This window comes from Phodopus roborovskii, unplaced genomic scaffold (genome assembly GCF_943737965.1).
Source record: "Phodopus roborovskii unplaced genomic scaffold, PHOROB, whole genome shotgun sequence".
NCBI lineage: Eukaryota > Metazoa > Chordata > Mammalia > Rodentia > Cricetidae > Phodopus > Phodopus roborovskii.
In genome coordinates, this window is record NW_026126540.1 from 1,228,210 (window position 1) to 1,250,832 (window position 22,623).

The 22,623-nt window shown below is 40.4% G+C and overlaps 1 protein-coding gene across 1 annotated transcript in view; it reads left to right on the forward strand.

Moving 5' to 3' along the window:
* Positions 1 to 8,642: 8,642 nt before the first annotated feature.
* The window catches only part of Lekr1 (leucine, glutamate and lysine rich 1), a 167,492-nt gene continuing 153,511 nt past the window's right edge, over positions 8,643 to 22,623 (forward strand). Inside the window, exons 1-2 of the mRNA XM_051199068.1 lie at positions 8,643 to 8,695; positions 13,467 to 13,551. Coding sequence (XP_051055025.1) covers positions 13,504 to 13,551 — 48 coding nt within the window. The 5' untranslated portion in view covers positions 8,643 to 8,695; positions 13,467 to 13,503. The remainder of the gene's footprint in view (positions 8,696 to 13,466; positions 13,552 to 22,623) is intronic.

Genomic DNA, 22,623 nt, shown 5'->3' on the forward strand with positions numbered 1-22,623 from the left:
TGGAAGGAGCAGGAGCACCTCCAGCCACCCGAATCCATAGGGCAGAGGCTGAGCCGGGTCGGGTGGTGGCTGCGTGACTGGCTGCACTCCCCACCCCGACGCTGTGGTTATGCAAACTGATCTCATCGGTGCTGCTCACGACACGCGCTTCCCGTCGCCTGCACTCCGCATAACGAGGGGCCCGCCCCTAGGACTCGGAGCAACGAGCCAGAGCAGCAGATAAGCCAGATCTGGTCTCCACGACGCCCCTCGATTCCCTCTGTCATTCTTTAAGTTATCTCCACCTCGCCCTAAAGGTCACAAGGATTGAAACTCTCTGGCCTGACCATTGTGCACCGGTGTCCTCAGCCCCTCCCCACTGCCCCTTGCGCGCGCACAGCTGCCACCCCGTCCCAAGTCCGTTGGAGGAGTTCCTCCGGTGTCGGTCCCTCCTCCCGGTGCTCTCCCTGCCTGCCCCGCCCACCCTGTTCTTGTCGCCGATCAGTGTACGCCTTGCAACTTCCGAGCCGGAAACTTCCTGGCCGGCGTCAAGAGCAGGGCACCCCCTCGGGCTAGAGACGGCGTCCGGAATAGGATTCCTCCGCGGATTACGCGGTGCCGTTGGCACGCAAGGCCAGCCCAGGCGGCCAGGAAGCTCCGGGAGCGCACGCGAGCGGTGGCAGCGGCGGCGGGAGGCCTGGGCTTGCGTGACCCGCCGGCTCCTAGCCGCACGCACTTCGTGCTGGGGGCACAGGTGCTGCACAGGAGCCCGCCGTCCACTTTACAACCCGGGGACCGCAGTCACGCTATGTTTGTGGGTGGGGAAGCCAGTTCACCATATCCCGGTGTTATCAGAACACGGGTAACCTGGGCAGTAAAACCTGCTCAGACCGATGCATTAAGCCAATTGGAAGATGGAGCTGCTCTGTCAATAAGCACGAGCTGCTGAAACTTTCTAAGGAATGGGTTGGGTGCAAGGCTCACAAGTATGAGTTCTGTGACTCAGGAAGCAGAGGCGTTGGGACGCAAGTTTTGCTCGCTTTGAGCAAAAACCTCATTTCAGAGAACAGTCGTGATCCTTTGCTCTCATCCCTCCCAGAAGCATTCTTTTTTTTCTATGTTTTATTTTTAAAATCAAAGCTGCCTGATTGCACTGGTGCACAAACTGCAGAGACCTCTGTATTCTGATTACTCAAAAGTCCAAAGGAAATTAAAAAAGTGAACCCAATGGGACTTAAGACTACCGAATCTAAGCTTTAACCAAGATTGTGTGACCGAAAAGTGTTTTTCATGGAGCTGTCCACTCATGGAAACTTGAAGAAAAAATCAGATTTGAAAGAAAATGATTGAAACCCAGTTTAACACTAAACCATACCTACCCATTAAACGGAAAACTTAAAAAAAAAAAACCCTATCCCTTTTCTATAATTGAGACTTTGGTAAATTTGTCTAATCTATGGTGCCTAGTTACTCACACACTCACATGCATGTACACACACTCATACACACACACACAAACACACACACACACACACCATTCAAACACTTGTTACACAAATAGCTTTAGTAAAGAAGCTGGGTTTCTCCCTAGTATTCATACCATAAACTGTTAAGGGCTCAATGTTCTTTCACTTTATCACCTGGGAAGAGAGAGTAAATGTCACTTTAGTTTTTCAGTGTTCTCTCAGGTAACTTTGATTCCCATTTAAGTGAATGTAGGGAATGTTTGTTTTTTGCCTACCCAGGACACTTCCTACTCCTGAGCAGGTTTGCCCCCTTCCTTGGATTCTGCTTCTGCTGCTTCTCTAGATGTGTAGACAAGTGTCCTTATGTCTGGCCTTGCCTTTCTTGGTCCCCAGCACTTGGAGCTGAATCAGTTGTGGTACCCAATGCCTAGATTTAGTGATGAGATCAAAAGATCAGCAGGTAACCCAGCTGTGCCAAGCAAAGTCATTTGCTAGCCTTTTAATGAGGTGGGGAATGCAAGCAGTCTCCTCTCTCCTCTTGGTGGCAAAACCTGTCAGCCAACCACAACCCTGCTAACTGCCAGCCATGCAAGGGAATTGAACTAATGATTTTTTTACTAAGTGGTAGATTTCAAGGATTGAGTGCTGTATGACTTTCTCAAGGCAATCCTGGCTCATCTTTTCCTGAAGATGATTAGTTTTCCTGTTGGTCCTGGTAGGCACTCTTATATTCTGACAGACTATAGATTTATAGCAATAACTATAAAATGAATGTTTTCAATACTCAAGATTTGTGGCATTGTTTTAAACTTGCCTTTTCACAGTATCTTCATTTGAACATTTTCAGCACTAAACAACTACATCATATTCTCTCTCTTTGCCTTTCCCTATACACTTTGTGACACTGGGGATTGAACCAAAAGCATCACATGTGCTAGGAAAGTAAACTACCACTGAGCTCCATCCCAATCCCCTTCCCTTTTTTGGTTGGGGGAGGGAACAATAAGGTCCCACTAAGTTATCTAGGTTGGCTTTGAACTTGTGATCCTCCCAACTCAGCCTCCTGTGTAACTGTGATTACAGGCATAGACATAGGCCACCTTACCTGTCCCACATCAACTCTTCTAACAGGTAAACAATCTTGTATGAACAAGTTTATTTCACTTTTTAGTATTTTCAGTTTTCTCTTGTTCTCAATCTGTTTCAACAGGGTCTCGTGAGGTCCAGCCTGGCGTCTAATTTCCTATGACCTTGAACTTCTGATCTTTCTGCACCGACACACATGACTCAAATTACAGGTTTGTGCTACCATGCCCAGTTTTTTGTGTTGTTGGGGAAGTACTTAGGGCTTATGAATGCTGGACAAGAACTCTAAACTAAGCTATATCCCCAGCCTGTAGTATTTCCAACAATTACACGTTATAAATAAGACTCTGCCAGACACCGAATGCATGTGCTAAGTACTTTCCCAACCCTCCTAATAACCTCGTGGAGTTTCTTTCATCATAATTGGGTCGTAGGTTCCTTGCAGATCTCATAGAATAACTTGTGGGAATGACCTGATCTGAACCCACTCCTGGAGGTGGGAACCCTCATAGGTACTATGGATAGAGTTGAGGTGAGGGTAAAGAGCTTCTGAACAGAAGGAAGATGGTGAGTCACATGTCTTCTTCAATAATTTTGGACATTTCAAAAATTTATACTTTTTTAAAAAGTAATAAATATTAATTCTTTAATAGCAGTGTTTAGGAAAATACTAGTTGCTCTATACCCTGATCAATCAGGCTACTACAGTTATTTTAATATTATCATCTGTTTGATAGACTGATAAGAATGCTTGATATTTTATGTTAATAGTTGCTAGTGTATACTTATGGGAATGCAAGCAGCTATTTTCTTTTGTGAGACAGGGCCAGGATGACTATGTATTTGTAGCAGAGAATGATACTGACCTTCTGATCCTCCTGCCTCCACTTCCCAAATGCTGGTATTACAGATATGAGGCGCCCCATAGCTCATGCTAGGCAAGCACTCTTACCAACTGAGCTACAACCCCAGCCCACAACTTAGTTAATAGCATTAAGTCTTTAGCAGAGACCCACAATATCAGGAACATGTCTGATTATTATTTCTTATAAATTCAGTAGCTATCTAAAATCAAATGTACAGATGCAAACTTCATCATAATGAGGGAAAACAGAATCACTTCTGCCAGGCACTCATCCAGATAAATGTGAACTATGACCTCCGTGGAGATCTCAGAAATGGAAGGTTTTCATTTGTTTGTTTTTGAGATAACCTCTTACTATGTACTCCAAGGTGGCCTGCAACTCAAGACCCTCCTTCCTCCTGATCCCACATGCCAGAACTGCAGGGGAGTGTGCTAGCACTTCTGATGACAAAATGTTTTTCTTTCAATGTATAAGGAAGTCATTCATTTTTTTTGCTTAAGGCTTTAAAAAGGATTTTCAATTTCTAAATATACATACATACATACATACATGTATACACACACATGTTTCTCTATGCGTGTCTGTGCATGTGTGAGTGAAGGTGCCCTTAGAGTTCAGAAGAGGGCATGAGATCCTTTAGTTATGAAGCTATAGGTGATGCTGACTTGGCCTGAGTGGGTGCTAGGACCTGAAATGTGGGTCCTCTGCAAAAGCAGTATATGCTCTTAACTTCTGAGTCATCTCTCCAGTCCCCAATTTTCAGTTTTTTGAAGTGTTTTATTATTTATGAGGTGTTTATTGTAGGCCAGATTGAGACCCTGAGAGTTTAATAAAAGGAATTTGAGTTTAATGGGAAGATTAATTTTAAGGAGTTATCATTACCCAATTTCTGAGTATCAAATTCATTATGGGTGTTAAGTTGTTGTCATTAGAGCTTTGTACCTTTGTGTTTTTAGAAAATATGGATGTAACAAATAGTGAATTACAGTTGAAACAATACATTTTTTAATGAAGCTCTTCCCAGTAGTGAGCAGGCCAAATGCGACAGACCCATTTACAGTCATGAAACATTTTGCTATAATGTCTTTTCAAAAATAATTTATTTTTATTTTATGTGCAACAGTGCTTTGCCTCTATGTATGTCTGTGTGAGTATGTCAGATCCCCTGGAGCTGGACTTGCAGGCAGTTGTAAGTTGTCACATGGGTACTGGGAATTGAATCTGGGGTCCTCTGGAAGAGCAGACAATACTCTTAACCACTGAGCCATCTCTTCAGCTCCTGTAGTGAATGTTTTAATTTTCATATTTAAAAGTAGACATTTATCATTTAAGGATCTAAGTTGTCTCATGGGAAATTTGTTCAAGAATTATATTTGAAGACACAAAGAAATTCAAATGTATTATATTTATTTCTGTACAAATGACAAAGCATTTGAAGTTCTATAGAGATTCCGCTTAAACTGTGACCTTTATTTTACCACATACTCAAGTTTATATTGCATAAATATGATGGATAAAAGATAGAGAGCCAAACCCTACAAATAGTATTTTTGTGGTCTAACTCATTTCTAGACCTCAGCTATTTGGGGTTCAATATGCAAAGCAGCTTTATAAGGCCAACTACAGCTTTAAATGGAATAGCGTGTTATAAGTCTAGGGTGGAAAAGCCCATCTTGGTGAGAAGAAAATGTGTTGGGGTGTGTAAAACAAAGCAAAGTGGTCTTTGTAGCTAACCTCTTTGAAAGCTAGAAGCTGTATGGCCAGCGTCATAAAGAAACCAAGTCTGAGACATGTGTCTCTAATCCACAGTAAGCTAACGTTCCAGGAGGACCGGCTGTCTGGCAGAGACAACTAACACAACATGTGAGGCCCAGGTGCTTCCACTTACACTCACCCTGCATCCAGCACACGTCTGTGTTCACAGGATGGGCCATGTCCCTGGCCACTTCTATCAAAGTAAACAGTAAGTAGGACCTGACAGAGTTATGTTTGGGAGGGTTCTCAATTAAATGAGGCAATGTGTATGAAGTGTCTGGTAAACAGAATGAACCCAATAAATGTTAGCTTTTTATAAAATTCTGCACTTGCATTAGAGGAAGCCCAGAAATAGCAATGAAAGTGGCAGTTGTTTCCAACCTGGGAGGCCTGATTGCAACCATTTTATTCCAACTTAACAAGAGGACAACAAGAGTTGTATTGTGTTGTGGTTTGCAGGATGAAGACATGGTTGACTTAATTGTAATTTTATCATGCCACCTTTGTACCATTCTGCATTTTTAAAATTAGCCATGTTGGGTGGACTTTCTGTTGCTTTTAGCAGACTTATAAGCAAAGTACCTATTTTCCTGTAGTGCTTTTCATAGATGCATGAGAAAGGAGAGGATGGAGCATGAAACAAGTAACCAAAATGAATGGGATGAATGCCTGTCCTGTGGGATGACTATTTTAGGGAAATTCCCACAGTAACAAACTCACAGGAGTTCTCACAAACTGTAAAAGATCTGTAGGCCATGTGGAAAGCTGAATGTTGTTCGTATGAAACACTATATAAACTAGGAGGGCATAGTAAAGCACTTGCCTAGTGCATGTAGTACTCTGGGCTCATTCCAAAGCACAAGGTACACACACACACACACACACACACACACACACACACACACACACACACACCAAAGAACAACAAAATAAGCTCTACAATGGGAATATTTAAATTGCATTTTAGTTATAGAATGGGCAGGAATGGGATGGAGATAAAAGGATGGGAGAGGGAGAAATAGAAATCAATTGATGAATCAAGGAAAAAAAAAAAAAAAAAACAAGCTAGATGGTTGTGGTGCAGACCTTTACTCCCTGTACTCTGGAGGCAGGTGCAAGGGAACTCTGTGAATTCAAGGTGAGCCTGATCCACACAGTGAGTTCCAGGACAGCTAAGGCAACACAGAGAAATAGTGTTTCAACCCCTCACACACACACCCAAAGACAAAGAGAAAGAAAAAAGAAGAAAAAGAAAAAATTACCAACACAGGACAGTCTTTGGAATTCTTTAAAATTACTTTTTAAAGTACCAGTCATATTTTGACCTGTGGTAACTTGCTAACTTCTTTAGAAACTATACTTTTTTTTATTTTAAAGGATTTTTAAAACATCTGAGATTGTATTTTAATTACAACATATATCTGTCCCCACTTTCCTTCACATTTATGGCCTCTTCAGTTGTTTTTGTTCTTTTTTGAGACATGGTTTCTTTCTGTAGCTCTGTAGGCCAGGCTAGCCTCAAACTCACAGAGAGCTGCCTGTCTCTGCCTCCCGAGTGTTGGGATTAATGGTGTGGGCCACCACAGTCCAGCTCTTTCTTCATTTTTAAAATGTATTCTTCTCTCATTCAACTACAATCTCCCTTCCCTTTACTCCTGCCAGTTCCCTTCTCAAGCTCTCCTCTGCCCCAGACTTACTTCTCCTCAATTTCCCTTCAGAAAAGATAAGCCCTCCCAATGATATCCAACAGATATAGCATAACAAGATTCAATAAGACTAGAAACATTTTCATCAATTGTTGTTGTATTCATACAGTATCTGTATATGCACATATACTCCCATGTACACCCTGTTGAGTCCACATACTGTTACTTGTATGTATATTTTCAGGGCTGAGCGTTTTGCATAGGACAAGTGATTGAAAATACACTTCTTATTCCTGTTCTTTCAGAAGGGCTATTCTTAATATCTTTTCTTTGGAATTCTTACTGGGTCTACCATTATCTAGTTAAATTTTCTATTATGATGAAAACTTTCTGTATGGATGTCACATATGACAATTCAGTACTTGAAGTGTGGCTAGTTAATCAGCAACAGGATTTCTAAATTTGTTGCAAATCATGTAAGTCTACTATTCTGGACACTGAAGGTTTGAGGAGCATTTAGAGTGGCAAGGAAGATGGACTCAAGGTGATGTGTAGATGAGTGAGCATACATCAAAGTGAATTACAACTGTTTCATAGGATTTCACCCCATTTTTCAGAGGGTTGCCTTTCTTTAGATATGCTAAGTGCTCAGTAAAGAGTATCATTGCTAAAAGTGTAGTTATGTGCCTTATCACAATATTTTGGTCAATGACAGTAGTTATAACATTCAACAGTTCTTGAATGTTACAAGGAACTGAAAATTCATGTCACCCAGTGATGTTAAAGTCATGGGAACATTTTGCGCAATACATAACTTAAGTGTGTGTGCTGATGCTGGTGGAACCCTTCTGGTCCTAGACTTCTAGTATATATTCAGTCACATATAGTACACAATACTAGCTACTCAATAGTAACTGCTGTTGGCTTCTGTATTAACTATACTTTTCATGAGGAAGTACTCGATTCTTTTCCTTTTCTTTTATGCTGTTATTTTCATACTAGATAGCTATCAACCAGAAGCTTGATAGTTTTGGTACTATTTTGTGTCTCCTGGTATTCTTTTCAGTGCTATTTTTTAATATTCATGCTAACTATTTTTTAATAGTAATGTCTTGTATGCTATAAAACCATGCTTTTTGTAGTTTCTGGAGGATCAGCACTTTGGTCCTCAGATAATCCTGACAAAGGAAACCTATGGATTGTGAAGAAGGAACATATACTAATGACCTGGGTTAGTCACAAAGCCTCATTTCATTCTGCTTGCTTGCTTGTTGCATAGTAGGTCATCAATTTTTGCTTTATGAATGAATATAGGAATAAAGGTAAGTCGGCAGTGTGTAAAAACCAGAGGCCTTCCATAACTTGAGTGTGAAGTAACATGTGTTAAAATACTTCATGAACAAAGCCCTTCATCTTGACTAGTTTTGGACCAGAATAAAATTCTGTGCAAGCTCCCCCTCCCCCCCCCAGTCAATCTACATTCCCCACAGTGGATGAGAACGTGCTTCCCTGCATATCATGCCATCTTCAAGCATCTTTTCCATCCATTTGAGAGCAATGATTGTCCCTGCTGTGCACCACATGGCCCCCTACTTCCCTCACCTCCCGCCTCCTCCCTCATCAGCCTCAGCTGCCTGCTGTCCCCGTGAATCCCAGAACCCCATCCGTTGTCCATCACAGAACTAACTGCGTGTAAACCAACCCTTTCCTCCGACCCCCGCCACCCGCGCCAACTTCCGCCTCGCGCGCCTTCGGGGTTAGTGATGCAATGCTCTGCTTCCGCGTTGGCGACGGCGTATGCAGTGACGCCATTGCGCCCTGACGTCATGCTAACGTGCAACGCGGTTGCCCGGGAGACCGGGGAAGCCGTTTCACACCCTGCGGAGTCCCGGGCTAGGTGAGGGTCATGCCTTCCTCGTCCCACAGAGGACGGGCCTGCCGGGGCGCAGTTCCGGCGCGGAGGCTGGCGGCGCGGGACGGCGGGGACAACGGGGGCGGGAAGGCGGCGGGGGCGGCGGGGCAGGGAGGCGGGGAGGCAGGCAGGGCGGCCTCCGGGCCAGGCCTGGGCAGGCACGGTCAGGCCAGGTGGTTTAGTTTCCAGTCTGGGGACATGACCTTCCTCTCTGCTGCCCCTGACCTGCCCTCCTATGATTCACTACCCGGGAATGGCATTTGAGGAAGGGCCTGGACGCAGAACCTGAGTTAATGACCGGGCGTGACATTGGTGTAAGAATCGGAAGTGAACCACCAAGGACGTTTCTACATTTAAAAACACACGTTGTTCTCGTGACCTGTGTGTCGCAAAAACCCACGTAGGTGCAGCCACGTACCACTGTACTTTTGCCATGGGCAGTTTACACAAGAATAATGGGAAAGACCAAAGGAATTTGTTTGATAAAACAGGCAAAATAATGGATGGGCAAATAAAAAATTCTAAGTTTTTTCTTGTCAAAAAGCAGCCCCCCCCCAAAAAAAAACCTTAATTATCCATGAATTCTCCCTGTTCTTTTTTTGGAGTATTCAAAATCTTTTTAAAGATCCACTGGGTTTTTCTTAAATGCTTACAAGTCATTACCTCAAAATACAGGCATAACAAAAAATAAACATTAAAGAAAGTAGTGTCACTGTCAGACATTTTAGGAATTTAGGTGTCTGCCTCCTAGTTCTAACCATCTGCATGCACTGCTTAGCAGAAATAGCTAATTAGCTACCAAGATTGTGACCCCAGTTTACTTGGATTTTACAATAATAACATGTATAGCAAACCATGTTAAAGACCTCTATATATGAGGATAAGTTACTAATGCTCTTGGACAAATGCAATGAATGTATCTTGGCTGTATGAAAAGAATGGGATCTCTGAACTTGTTACCATATTTTCTGCAATGTGCACTGAAGTCAGTTAAACACTCAGTTTCTCCCCCACCCCTGTGTTTTGGAGGGCCCTGTAATTTACCAGGCTGCTGTTTTTAATTTTTCTTTTGTAGTCTGAAACCTGGCACTTCTGGTGGTATAGTAATGGGTTGGAGTAGAGTCACAGTGAAGGTACTAAATAAAACATGTTCCACTGGTACCTTGAATTTATACTGTTATTTAGATCTGTGCTAGCTAATACTTTTGCAAATGGTACGTTAAAAGATTTAGTTGCTAATTTTAGGGAGAAATATCCCTGTTGGAGCTGGAGATATTATCATTTCCATTAGCTAATGATGGCTTAACTGAGGATAATGAGTCCTCTGGTTTCTTGCCATGTGACTGTGACAGTATTTGGAGCATCAGATTATGCACTTGGTCACTTGGACCCATGTTGACATATTTAACTTTACTCCCATGGTTGACCTCAGCTAACATCACCACACATACACATTGTCTTGTGTTGTATGGGGGAAGACAACTCATTAGTTGTTGGTTTTGAACAGCAACATATTGAAATGAGAGATATTTGGGCTAACATATGGTTGAGGAATCTCTCTTTCACCAGTGGTTGAGCAATAATAATACTAGTATTAGTTTTGTCTTCAGTCTCTTGCCCTGACCTAACACAAACAACCTTAGGAAGCCTTTGCTAACTTCCCAACCCCACCTAAAAAATAGGTCAGTATCCTTTCTTGACTCTTACATTACCTCCATCTGTCAATCATGGGCTTTAGTCTTCTTTGCTGCTATGGAGTCTGTGTCTTTGTCACTTGAATCTACTGCACCACCTCACACCACCATCCTGGCCTCAACATCTACTCTTGTGTGTGTGTATTTGGTTAGTGTAACGAGTACTGTTTTTCCGCCTGCCGCCGCTGGTCTTGTCCTGCTGCCGCGCCAGCCCCAAATAACACTCAGAGACTCTGTATTTGATACAATGCTGTTGGCCCGGTTACTTGTTTCTTATCGGCTAGCTCTGCCTTAATTATTAACCCATTTCTGCTGATCTATGTATTTTCACATGGCCTTCTCTTACCGGGGAGCCGGCGGCATACTGCTTTCTCCAGACTCTCCATCTTGACTCCTCCTTTCTACTTTCTATTTCCTCCTTGTCTCCTAGTCCCTCCTATCTTTCTTTCCTATTGGCCAACAGTGCTTTATTATTAACCAGTATGAGAAACATATACAGAATGACATCTCCCATCATCTCCTCTTTTTTGTTTAAATAAAAAGAAGGGTTTTAACCTTAACATAGCAAAATATATTATACAACAGTTATGAAGTAAGAATCACAGTTAACAATATTTAGTCCATTAACATTTAGCAAGATTTGAAGAAAATATTTCATCATCTATTTTATCTTTGTGTGTCTAAAGTCTAAGTAACTTATCTTTAATCCTAATGAAAACTATAACCATAACTATCTGTCTTCAACTCCTTCAAAGACCACAGAAGGATAATATATAAGCTCTAGGAATGACAGAGACAACTCATTGCCTGGTCACCCGAAGTTCTTCTGTAATCTTCCATCTTCAGCCCATAGGCCATAGTGTGTCTGGCAGACTCTTCAGCAATGCAGGAAACTTTAAACTGTCTTCTTGTATTGGCAGTTTGTCAGTCACTTTTCTCTGTGTCCTGCATACTGTCTCGCAGACTCTTCCATGAAGCAGGAACTCTGTAGCAATGTCCATCGTGAATCAGCAGTCACTTTTCTGTGGGCCCTGCATGTCCAGTTTATATAGCACAAAGTCAAACAGTCCAGACAAGAGCAGTATTTTGTCCAAATGGCTAGTCTTGCCATATTGGAAGTAAACTCCATAACGTGTTTCTTTAATGTCCATCTTCCTTTTTGAGCAGGTGGTGTTACCAGGAGCAATTATGTCTCATTGTTAAGTAAAACCCTAAACCATTTTAAATGCCATATTCTGTAGGTCTTTGAAAGGTTTGAAGAATTCCTATCTATCTTAAATACATCTCTGTGTATCTTGAAAACCCTAACTAAACTCTAAGCTTTGACTATCATAGGTAATTATCTATAATCTGTACTATATTATACATTACATTTCTAAATGAGCTATATAAACACAATACCTAAACAAGAAGAGAAATATACATATCACAACATTGACCTTAAATTGTATCAGTAAATGAAAATCCATTCCAAAACAAAGTATTCATATCTATACCATAATTACTTTTTACCTTTAAAAAGAATTGGCTGTGATCATTAACCATTTATAAGCAAATCCATTTAAATGGAAACAAACATTTATAAACGATATTTGGGAATTTGGGCGTCTGTTGTTTTGTTTCTAACACCGCGTTTTTAAGGTTTTTTTTTTTTTTTTTTTTAACTTAAGTGTAAATTCTTATTAGCCACGTTGGGCGCCATTGTAACGAGTACGGGTTTTTCCGCCTGCCGCCGCTGGTCTTGTCCTGCTGCCGCGCCAGCCCCAAATAACACTCAGAGACTCTGTATTTGATACAATGCTGTTGGCCCGGTTACTTGTTTCTTATCGGCTAGCTCTGCCTTAATTATTAACCCATTTCTGCTGATCTATGTATTTTCACATGGCCTTCTCTTACCGGGGAGCCGGCGGCATACTGCTTTCTCCAGACTCTCCATCTTGACTCCTCCTTTCTACTTTCTATTTCCTCCTTGTCTCCTAGTCCCTCCTATCTTTCTTTCCTATTGGCCAACAGTGCTTTATTATTAACCAGTATGAGAAACATATACAGAATGACATCTCCCATCAGGTTAGCATGCATGCAGGTGTGTATTCATGTTCATGGGATACCTGTATATGCATGCTTATGTATGTGTGCAGTTTAGAGGTTGATACCAAGTGTCTTCATCAGTCTCTACTTTAAAGGGTCTCTCACCTGAATTCTGGACTGGTCAGTCAGTGAGTCTAGGTACCCAGTTTTCTTCTAGGCACCTTTGTCTCTGTCTTCCAAGGCTGCATTTATGGGTGCTGGGATCACACTTGTGTGGCAAGGATTTTACTCAACAAGCCATCCCTATGTCCCCTTTTCTCTTGCCATGGATAGATTTATCTTTTACTGATAAAATTGGATGGGGTATTCTTTGTCTAATTTGGGGGAAAAAATGAAAGAAGAAAGTATGTCTTTGTTGCTTGTGCTTTCATGAAAGTATTAAGTTTTATAATGAATTGTTATTAGAAAATGAAAATCTGTTAGAAGTAAAATCTAGATAAATTCACAAAGCTATCCATCTCAACTACAGTTGGCATATGGTCTTTGAAGCTTTGGTGGCTGTTCTGTTCAGTATCTATATATCATAACTTAGTAACTGAGTGTTATAAGTGCACAAAACTAAGTTGTTAAATGCACAAAAAAAAAAAACCCTAAATGTTTTTTATTGTGCTCCGTAGCTTAAAAAAAGCCTTGATGGCACATTTCTTTCTATAACTTTTCAGAAAAAAAAAAGTTATTTTAGAATACTAAAATAAGTATTTAAAATAATACAGTTACTCTGTTGCAAAACAAATAACTAGTAAACATTATTTTTATTACTACTTTATAACTTTCTGAAACATGGAAAAGATATATGTTGGTCATTTCTATATCTTCCTATGTGGCTTAGGGACTAACTGCGGAAACTTAAATTGTACCTTCTAACATGGAAAGGATTGAACAAACATCTGCTAAAGTACTAAGAGTTTTTAAATCATTTGAATTTCCTTGTCATTGTATGGATTCTGACTATTGCCATCAATGTTTTTAGCCAGTTTTTCTGCGGTGCTTTCTCGGTACATTGGGGAAATTATGGACCGTCACATTCCCATGCATGCGTTACCTGAAGAAATCCAAAAGGTATGATCTGACATTGTAAGAGCTTAACAGTAGGAGTGTTTTATCGGTTAGATTATTCTAAAGTATAGGGGGGTGAATTTAGAAAACTACGACAAAATTGATGATGAATTTGTGCTGGGAGAAGGAATAACCACACTGTAGATGTTTGCTGCAAAAACTATGTAAGAAGACAGGTATGCAATTCCCCTGTGGTATGTAACTGCTAATTTTACAGTCCTAGTTGAAGCACATCCCGAAAATGTTCATGTTTGTAACTTTTTGTGATTTTTTTTTACATAACCCATTGTCACATATATTAATTCTCACCATTCATTGTGTACCAGCTGCTCTTTTATTTTGTTTTAGACAGAATCTAATTGTGTAGCCTTGACTGGTTTGGAACTTAGTACATAAACTATGCAGGCTTGGAATCCACAGAGATCTGCCTTCCTTTGCCTCCTGAGTGCTGGGGTTAAAGGTGAATACCACCATACTGGTGTTTAGATGTGATTTTAATCAGTTACCAGTCAGTTTTGTCCTTTGCTCTATGCAGGTGGAAATTGTGGTTAGGCAAAGGGAAGCTTTTCCAGGATTTATCCCTTTGCAGTTTTGAGTGTTGATAGCAGATAGGCAGGAACAAAAGCAGGTAGCTCTCTGCAGTATTCAACTCCCAGGCAGGCCTTCAGTAGCAGGAGCCTTAGCTTGGGAGTGTTAGAGTTCAAGCTTAGAATACCAGGACCCTTAACTTTACAGGTACTTCACTCTTGGATAAACCTAGAAGTTGGGATTCCTAAGCCCTTGATGGTGATCAGTGTAAAAGCTCCCAGGCCTGGGGACTGCCTGAAGACCTCTGGCCTTAAAAGACATTACACTTTCAGAAAGGGCCTGAAGTTCTCTGGTCCCTCACAGGCTTCCATTTCTTCAGCTCCAGCTCCCTGTCCTCTTATTCTGGCCTTGTTCCTCCTAGTCTTGCCCTGCCTTGGATTGTTCAGTGGCCTCTTGTTGCTACAGCCACTGTCTTGGTTGCCACTGCTCATTGAGGAAGCGGTTACGACCACTCTTTTGCTACTGTCATGGTCACATGCACAGCTTAGTGGCTCCACACCTTTTGCAGCTGCCACTCTGCTGCTTTCACAGCTTGGACAGTTGACCCTGGAGCCCTGCTTTGCTTCAGCTGCTCAGCAGCTGGCCGCCCTGCTGCCTCTGTGGCTCTGGGTCCTGGCTGCTCAGCTATGACTGCTGCAGCTGACCTACTGTCTCCGCTCTTGCTCTTGTTTGTTACCAGCTCAGCCTGTGCTACCAAGTGTGGGCGAGGAGACTGGAAAGAAGCCGTTTCTTGAGCCCAGTCTTGCAAAATGAGGGAGGAAGCACAGAAGGGCTTTTCCTATCCAGCTGCCCAAGTGAGCACACGGCCAGTTTATATAGTCAGATAAAAGGTGTTTGCTGGAACCACAGCCAACCAACCTCCCATGCAAACAGTCTTGTCTTGGCACCAAACAAGACAATGTCCCCTTTGTGGCTGTTGATGGCAGTCACTTTGCTAGGCCACCATGGAAAATGCCTCCACCCCTCCACCCCTCTGGCCTAAGGAGAAATAGTTTCAGGGTCATCTAGAGTTTACTTAGGCCCGAGATAGAAGCCACTCTGACACAAATGGTTTGAAATAGTTCTGGCTGTGACTCCATCTTCAGGAGCCAGAGCAGGCATCTGTGATCATTGTGTCATTTGTTCAGGATCTCTCATAAGTGTTCAGTGGCAGATGTTGGCCTAGAATAGTCCAGCTGGCTATTGGACTGACAGTCTTTTTAACTCAGGGCAGTCAGGGCAGCAAGGGAAAGCCCAACAGCTGCATCTAGAAAATCGAATGATATCCCCAACATCATCGCTTATTTATAAGAGAACATGAGTTTTGAAATAAAAACTTACCAATAATACTGGTAGTGGTTCTAATAGTACTTTAACAATACTTAATGCCTGTATAGCATCCAAATGAGAGGTAAATCCCCCCATTTGTCACAATTTCACATTTAAATAAGTGTGTGTGTGTGTGTGTGTGTGTGTGTGTGTGTGTGTGTGTATACAAACCACAACATGTAGAGGTCAGAGGCATACTTGTCATACTTGTCGGAGTTGGTGATCAAACTCAGGTTGTCAAGCTTGGCAATGTGTATCTTTGCTGAACTATTAACAGCTTTGATTTAATATTTATAATTCATTCTTGTTAACAAGCCATTCTTGGTTTTTGTGCTATCCTTCTCCGTATTACTTTGCATCTGTTCTCAGGCAAAGATTTTTTTATATTTAGTTTTACAATTCATACATTGTTAATATAATTTAAAAACACCTCTTCAAAAATCATTGACAAGAATTGTGAATTAACAACTTTATACCTTAGCTGTTCCTTTAATACAGCTTTTTATTTATTTATCATCTATCTATCTATCTATTTATTTTTGCAAATCTATCAACTCCTTTATCCTGCTAAGAATTGAATGTAGAATCTCAAGCATGTCTGTAGTAGAGCTGTATCCCCAGCCTTACAGTCAGCTCTTCATTAACTAGTCATTTATCACTCTCCATTGAAAACCATGCTCAGATTCAGATGGGCTTTTGCCAGTGTTCGTGCTGCCGAGGAAAGCCTGTTACCATTAATCACAGCCTCTATTGGATTTGGTGCCATTCTTGCTGCCCACCTTCCAGATTTATGGAAACTTTAAAGGAAGTGTAGTTACCAGGAGAGACCCTTTAAATCACTGCATGTGATTCTCTTTACCTTTGAAGTTAACTGTTAAATGCTAAGCACATAGGACACTCAACTATGCTGCTACTTCAGAAGTGGTGATTCCATGGGTTTGAACAAACACAGCATCTTCTCATTGAACCATGTTCTTTTTTTATGAAACAGCTTGAGTGTGAGAGATGAAAAGAAACCATAAAACAAAAGAACCTAAAAGCAAAGCCCGTATTTCAGATCCTAATCACTTGTCAGAAAGAAAACAAAGAAACATTAAACATCTACAAGACAGTGTCATGATTTAAGTCCCATATAAGACAGTGCCCAGGAGGCCAGAGATATGGCTCAGCTGGTGTAGGCACCTGCTGCCAAGTGTGATGATCTCTGTTGGATCCCTGGTACCCATGATGGATGGAGAGTACCGCCTCCTGCAAGTTGGCCTGGTGAGAGCAGAGAGTTGAAGACCAGAATCCCTGAATACTGGGGATCATCGAAGGTGGAGTTTTGTGTAGAAGATGTGGACCTAGAGTTTGTTCCTGAAAGCTGAATTTTTTATAGACTTAGAGTTGTGGATTGCTTTTGTCATGTTTGATGCAGTTAGAAGTAAGTCTGGCAGCTACAGAGAAGTAGGGGCTGCAGGAAAGGCTCCTAAACCTTGTCCTACCTAGTGTTTAGAAGGTAAAGTATAGCTTTGTGCCTTTTTTCAGACCTAAGTTAGATATACTTGTATAAAAAATATTTTTACACCCATTAATATCATGTGCGTTTTTGGTAGTTTGACTATAAAGCAACCAAAATGTTTATGGACATCCCTAGACTTAGAAAGTCTTCAAAAGTAAGCTTTTCTTTTCCACAGCTTTTCACCTATGTGTTATCTGCATTGTCCATATTTATTTACTCATTTAATGATCAGGCAGTAATCGGTGTTGCCAGCTTGCTTATGTCCTTCTACACAGAATCATGTTAAATACATGAATATGTATATTGGGCATCCCTGATCTGAAATGCAAAATGCTTCAAAAGCTGGAAGTTTTCAAGTGCTTATGTTATCTTACAAATGTAAATTTTATACTATGAATTTCTGATTTATGCATGCATTACCAAGATTTGTATAGGATCACATTTAGGCTAGGTATTTAACACAGGTCAGACATGGATGAATATTGTATTTAGGCAGGTCTTAGTTTTAGAGATCTCATTTTACATATGCATACAATCCAAAGTCTGAGAAAATCTAAAATCTGAACCACTTGTGCTCATAGGCACTTCACTTAAGGATCATCATCATATATAATTTGTAGTGATAATAGTAATAATTCAAATTAGAATCAATTCATTTTATGATGGAGAAAAGGGAACTTTTCATAATGGCTTAGAAAATGTGCTCCTCTTTTCTTCCTTTCTTTTTTGGAGGAAAAAGACTTGAGGTGGATGAATCAGTGTACAGTGACAGAGATGTCTTTCAAAGCCTTCTTCCCCCACCCCCATTCTTTCTTGTCTCTTAACTTTTTGTATTACTTTATAGGCTGGTTCTTCTTCCTAAAGAAACCCCTGCTGTGTGTTCTTTATTTTCTTTTTCTGTGTATAGGCAAGGAGGGCTAGTGCAGAAATCAGAGAGGAGAGGCAAGAGAGTCCTTTCTTCTTTCTCTCTGTACTTTTGCTGTGTGATATGATAATGGCTGTTCAGTGCATTAGAATGTGAACATGGCTGTGCTTCCTTGTACCATTAATAGCAAAATGAGCAGTACTGGAGAAAGGACACTTGGAGGAAATAAAAAGGAGGTGAGAGAGATGGCCATCAAAGAAAAGAATGGAGAAGAATGATGATGCTAATAAGCTGAAGTTGGAGTCTATTGCCTGCTTAAGTCCTCCTTTGTTGGTTTCATCTCCTCAGGGAATCTTAGGGAAGAAGGAATAAGACAATCTTTGACTTTCATTTCCTGTTTTTTTTTTTTTTTTTTTTTTTTTAAATCATGTTTCTAGCTGAGCACTGAGCACTTCTCAGACTTCCCATCTCCTTAAGTGACAGAAAATGTACAAGAGGCCCATGGGGCATATATATCCCATTTGTCTTTTTGCTGGTCTCTGCTGAACACTATCTCTGAATCTGTTCTTTCTCCGAGCTGAGCAGATTCCTACCTGTCTCTGACCTCAGATAACCAGTTGTGTTGCTAGAAGCTTCATCCAGTATTGTACAAGTAGTACAGTTCTGCATTCTTGTATTCTTCCAGTTCAGATCAAAACAATACTTAGGGATCAGCAAAGTAATAATTGTGTATCTCCTCCTCTTGTGAGCATCAACTCTAGACTTATTGTGTCCTCGTGTTAAAAAAAAACACATTTCTTTTGCTTTTTTTTTTTTTTTTTTTTTTGGCTAGGGTATGTGGATAAGTCAAAAGCAACAATGTGTTGGAAAATCAGTCCACACAGAGAAAGCTAACCCCTTGTTTTTAAAAATGGTGACAAAATGAAGATATTGCAAGGTTGTAGCTTTATTACCATCAGGCACAAATAAAGCGATCAGGGCTGTTTGTTTTGTGGGGCAGAAGTGGCAGTGCGGGGACTGGGAAGCCCCATTCTTTCAGGGTAACAGAATAACAGCCCTTTCTCCACCACCAACAGCTCACTTTGTCCTGTTTCAGCAAAGTCACTTTAGTACTTGGGAACTTTGAAATTTATTCAGAGTAACAGTTTTGTATTTCCAAGCACAGGTTGTCATTGCCAGGGAAAATAAACTTAATTTTTCAGGTCATTTTGGGCCACTGCAGCTAGGTTCAGATTTTGTATTGAGTGAGAGCAGAGAATAAAAGAAAATGGTCTTAGAAATGTTAGATCTAACATCTTGGAAAGTAGTGGTGTGTGTGTGTGTGTGTGTGTGTGTGTATGTGTGTGTGTGTTTGTGTGTGTCTGTTGTTTTAAAGCTCTTGTAGTTTTGACACCTTATAATGAAAGCTGTAATTTATGGGAACACTATTTACTTAATGCTGTGATCCAAAGTAATTCATTGTTTATGGTAAGCAAAAAAAAAAAAAAAAAAAGTTCTTTTGCTGACTGGCTAAAGAAAGTTATAGAATTTCCTAATAATAGAAAGAACTATTGGAAGAAAAAAAAAAAAAAAAGACTTTGGAACCATGTGTAGGTAGTCATATTGTGGCATGTGTAGCTTTTATAGCAGGAATCCAGCATATTTATTTATTGCTTAATAAAATTTCTTTATATAGAGAGTTGGTATTTTAATTTAATTTAAATCAGATTTATTCATTTTTATGATTTTAAAATTAAGATGACATGCAATTTTAAGAAATTATGGAGAGGTTTTACAGGGTAACATTTGGTGAACTATAGTATGATATCATAACCAGGAGATAAACAGTTGATGCAATCAAAATTCAGTACAGTGATTCCTCACATTGTCCTTTAAAAACTATATTCACCTTAACTTCCCATTTCTCGGTGGTGATGTTTTGTTTATGATCTAACAAATAAAGCTTGCCTGAAGAACAGAGTATAAAGGTAGCCACAGTAGTCAGCCATAGGGGTCAAGCAGTGGTGGCACACACTTTTAATCCCAGCACTCAGACAGATCTCTGTTAGTTCAGGACCACCCAGGGCTACATGAAATTGATCCAGTCTAAAAGAGAAACAGAGCTCACACAAAGTTGATTCCCATCCCCGCACTTGGAGTGACATGCCTTTAATCCCACACTAAATAGGTGGAGATAGGGATGTGGCTGGGCAGAGAGAGGAATATAAGGCAGGAGGAGACAGGAGCTCAGGGCAGTCTGAGCAGCAGTCTGAAGAGTCTGAGGACAGGATCCCCCTTTGGTCTGAGCTTTGGCAGAGGTAAGAACTCTCTAGTGGCTGGCTGCTCTGCTTCTCTGATCCTTCGGCTTTCACCCCCTAATAGCTAGCTGACTTTGAGTTTTTATTATTAAGACCAATTAGAATTTGTGCTACATTTCTCTTTCCTCTGTCCATGCCATGGCTCCTGGTAACTATTGATTCAGTCTTCTACAATAGAAATCACATAGTATACATTTTTGGATGTTATTTTTTTTTAAGTAGGCAATATTTCAGAGTTTATTTCAGGTGGTTATTTATATCTAGATTCTCACTTTTAATTTTTAATTAATTGTGTTTGTTTGTTTTTGAGACAGGCTTTATCTTTATAGACCTAGCTGTCCTGGATCTTGCTCTATAGACCATATAGGCACCGAACTCACAGAGCTTTGCCTCTGCTCCCTAGTGCAGGATTAAAAGTGTATACCACCACTACCCAACAAATTTCTTCAGTTTTATTACTGAATAATCTATGTTGTAAATGTGCCAGTTCATTTAATCACTCACCTGTTGAAAACTATCTATCTATCTATCTATCTATCTATCTATCTATCTATCTGTTTCCAGTCTTTGGTGATGAGCCACCACTGCCCAGTGAGTTCAGAATTCTTTATATAACTTAGCTATTGACCATGTATATGGTCTGAAAATATTTTTTTCCTGATGTAGCTTGCATTTTTAAGTATTTTCACAGATTTGTGTTTTGTTGTTGTTGTTGGTTTGTTTGTTTGTTTTGCTTTTTGTTTAAAGCAAAGATGTTTAATTCTGTTGAAGCTCAGGTTGTCAGGATTTCCATTTGTAGATAGTGGTGGTTTGAGTAGGTATGGCACTATTAGAAGGTGAGACCTTGTTGGAGTAAGTGTGTCACTGTGGAGACCAGCTTTGAGGTCTCATATATGCTCATACTGTGCCCAGTGACACAGTGTCTCCCTGCTGCCTATGAATCAATATGTAGAACTCTCAACTCTTTCCGCAGCACATGTTCGCCTGCATGCTGCCAAGCTTCTCACCATGAGGATGGTAGACTAAACTTCTGAAACTGTAAGCCAGCTCCAATTAAATGTTTTACTTCATAAGAGTTGCTGTGGTCATGGTGTCTCTTCACAGCAATAGAAACCTAAACTAAGACACAGATCATGCTTTTTGTATCAAGTTGTGCTGGTGAGCTTTTATTGTCAACTTGACACAATCTAGAGTAACCTTAATTGAGGAATTACCCAGAGACTGACTTTACTGATGATTGATGTCAGAGGGCTCAGCCTGTTCTGGCTGCATTACTGCTAGCCAGGTGAGTCTGGACTGTATAAGAGAACAAGATGGGCATGAGCCAAGGGAAGGAGCCAGTAAGCAGCATTCTCCCATGGTTTTCTGCTTGAGTTCCTGCCCTGACTTTCCTACACGATGGATGTGACTGGTCCTTCCTCCCCAAGTTGCTTTTGGTCAAGGAGTTTTATCATAGCAACAGAAGACAAAATTAGAACAAAATATCAGACCTCTCGTACTGGGTTACATACTGAAGATTTTCTCCTGGTTGTTTTTTTCCACTTACAATCTTATTTTTATATTTTTACATTTAACTTCATGATCCATTTTGAATATATTTTTGTATATCATGAGGTTTAAGTAGAGATGTGTGTGTGTGTTTTCTTTCAATCCAAGACTAGCCAGTTCACCTGTACCATTTGTTTAAAAGATTATCTTGCCTTCATTTAATTGCATTCATACCAAAACATGGCATGTTTATATGTGCCTGTTTCTAGCTTCTGTGTTCTATTCCATAACCTCTGTGTTCTCCCTTTTGCCCGTACAACATTGTGTTGATGAGTTAGTAGCACTAATTCTTAAAATCAGATACAGCTACCATTTCCTTTCCATTTTATCCTTCTTTTTGAGAATTATTTTAGCTATTGTAGTTTCTTTGGCTTTCCATATAAATTTGAGAATAATCCTGTCTACTTTGTAAAGCATCTTATTGGAATATTGCTAGGCACTAAATTATATCTACATATTGATTCAAAGAACTGGTATTTTTTTCTATTTGTTATTGAAAAGTAAAGTCTTTTCCTTTTCTTTTTCCTTTTCCTTTCTTTCTTTTTTTCTTTTTTTTAAAGACAGCATTTCTCTGTGTAGCTTTGTAGATCAGGCTGGCCTCCTACTCACAGAGATCTACCTGCCTCTGCCTCCCGAGTGCTGGGACTTTTGACATGTGCCACCATCACCTGACTTAAGAAAGATTTTTTTTCATACAATATATTCTGATTAAAGTTCCCCCTCTCATCCCATCTCTGCTCTTCCCCACCCTTCCAAATCCATGCCCCCATCTTAAGTAAACAAACAAAAAAGGTAAATAAGAATTTAAAAAATGAGCATATATTAACAAAAAAGAACATAAGAAATGCATAAACATATATACAGGCAGATTCACACACACATATATATACACACCATAAAGACATAAAGTCAGAAACCATAATATACAAACAAAAGGTCAATAAGATAAAAAATATCCATACAAAGCA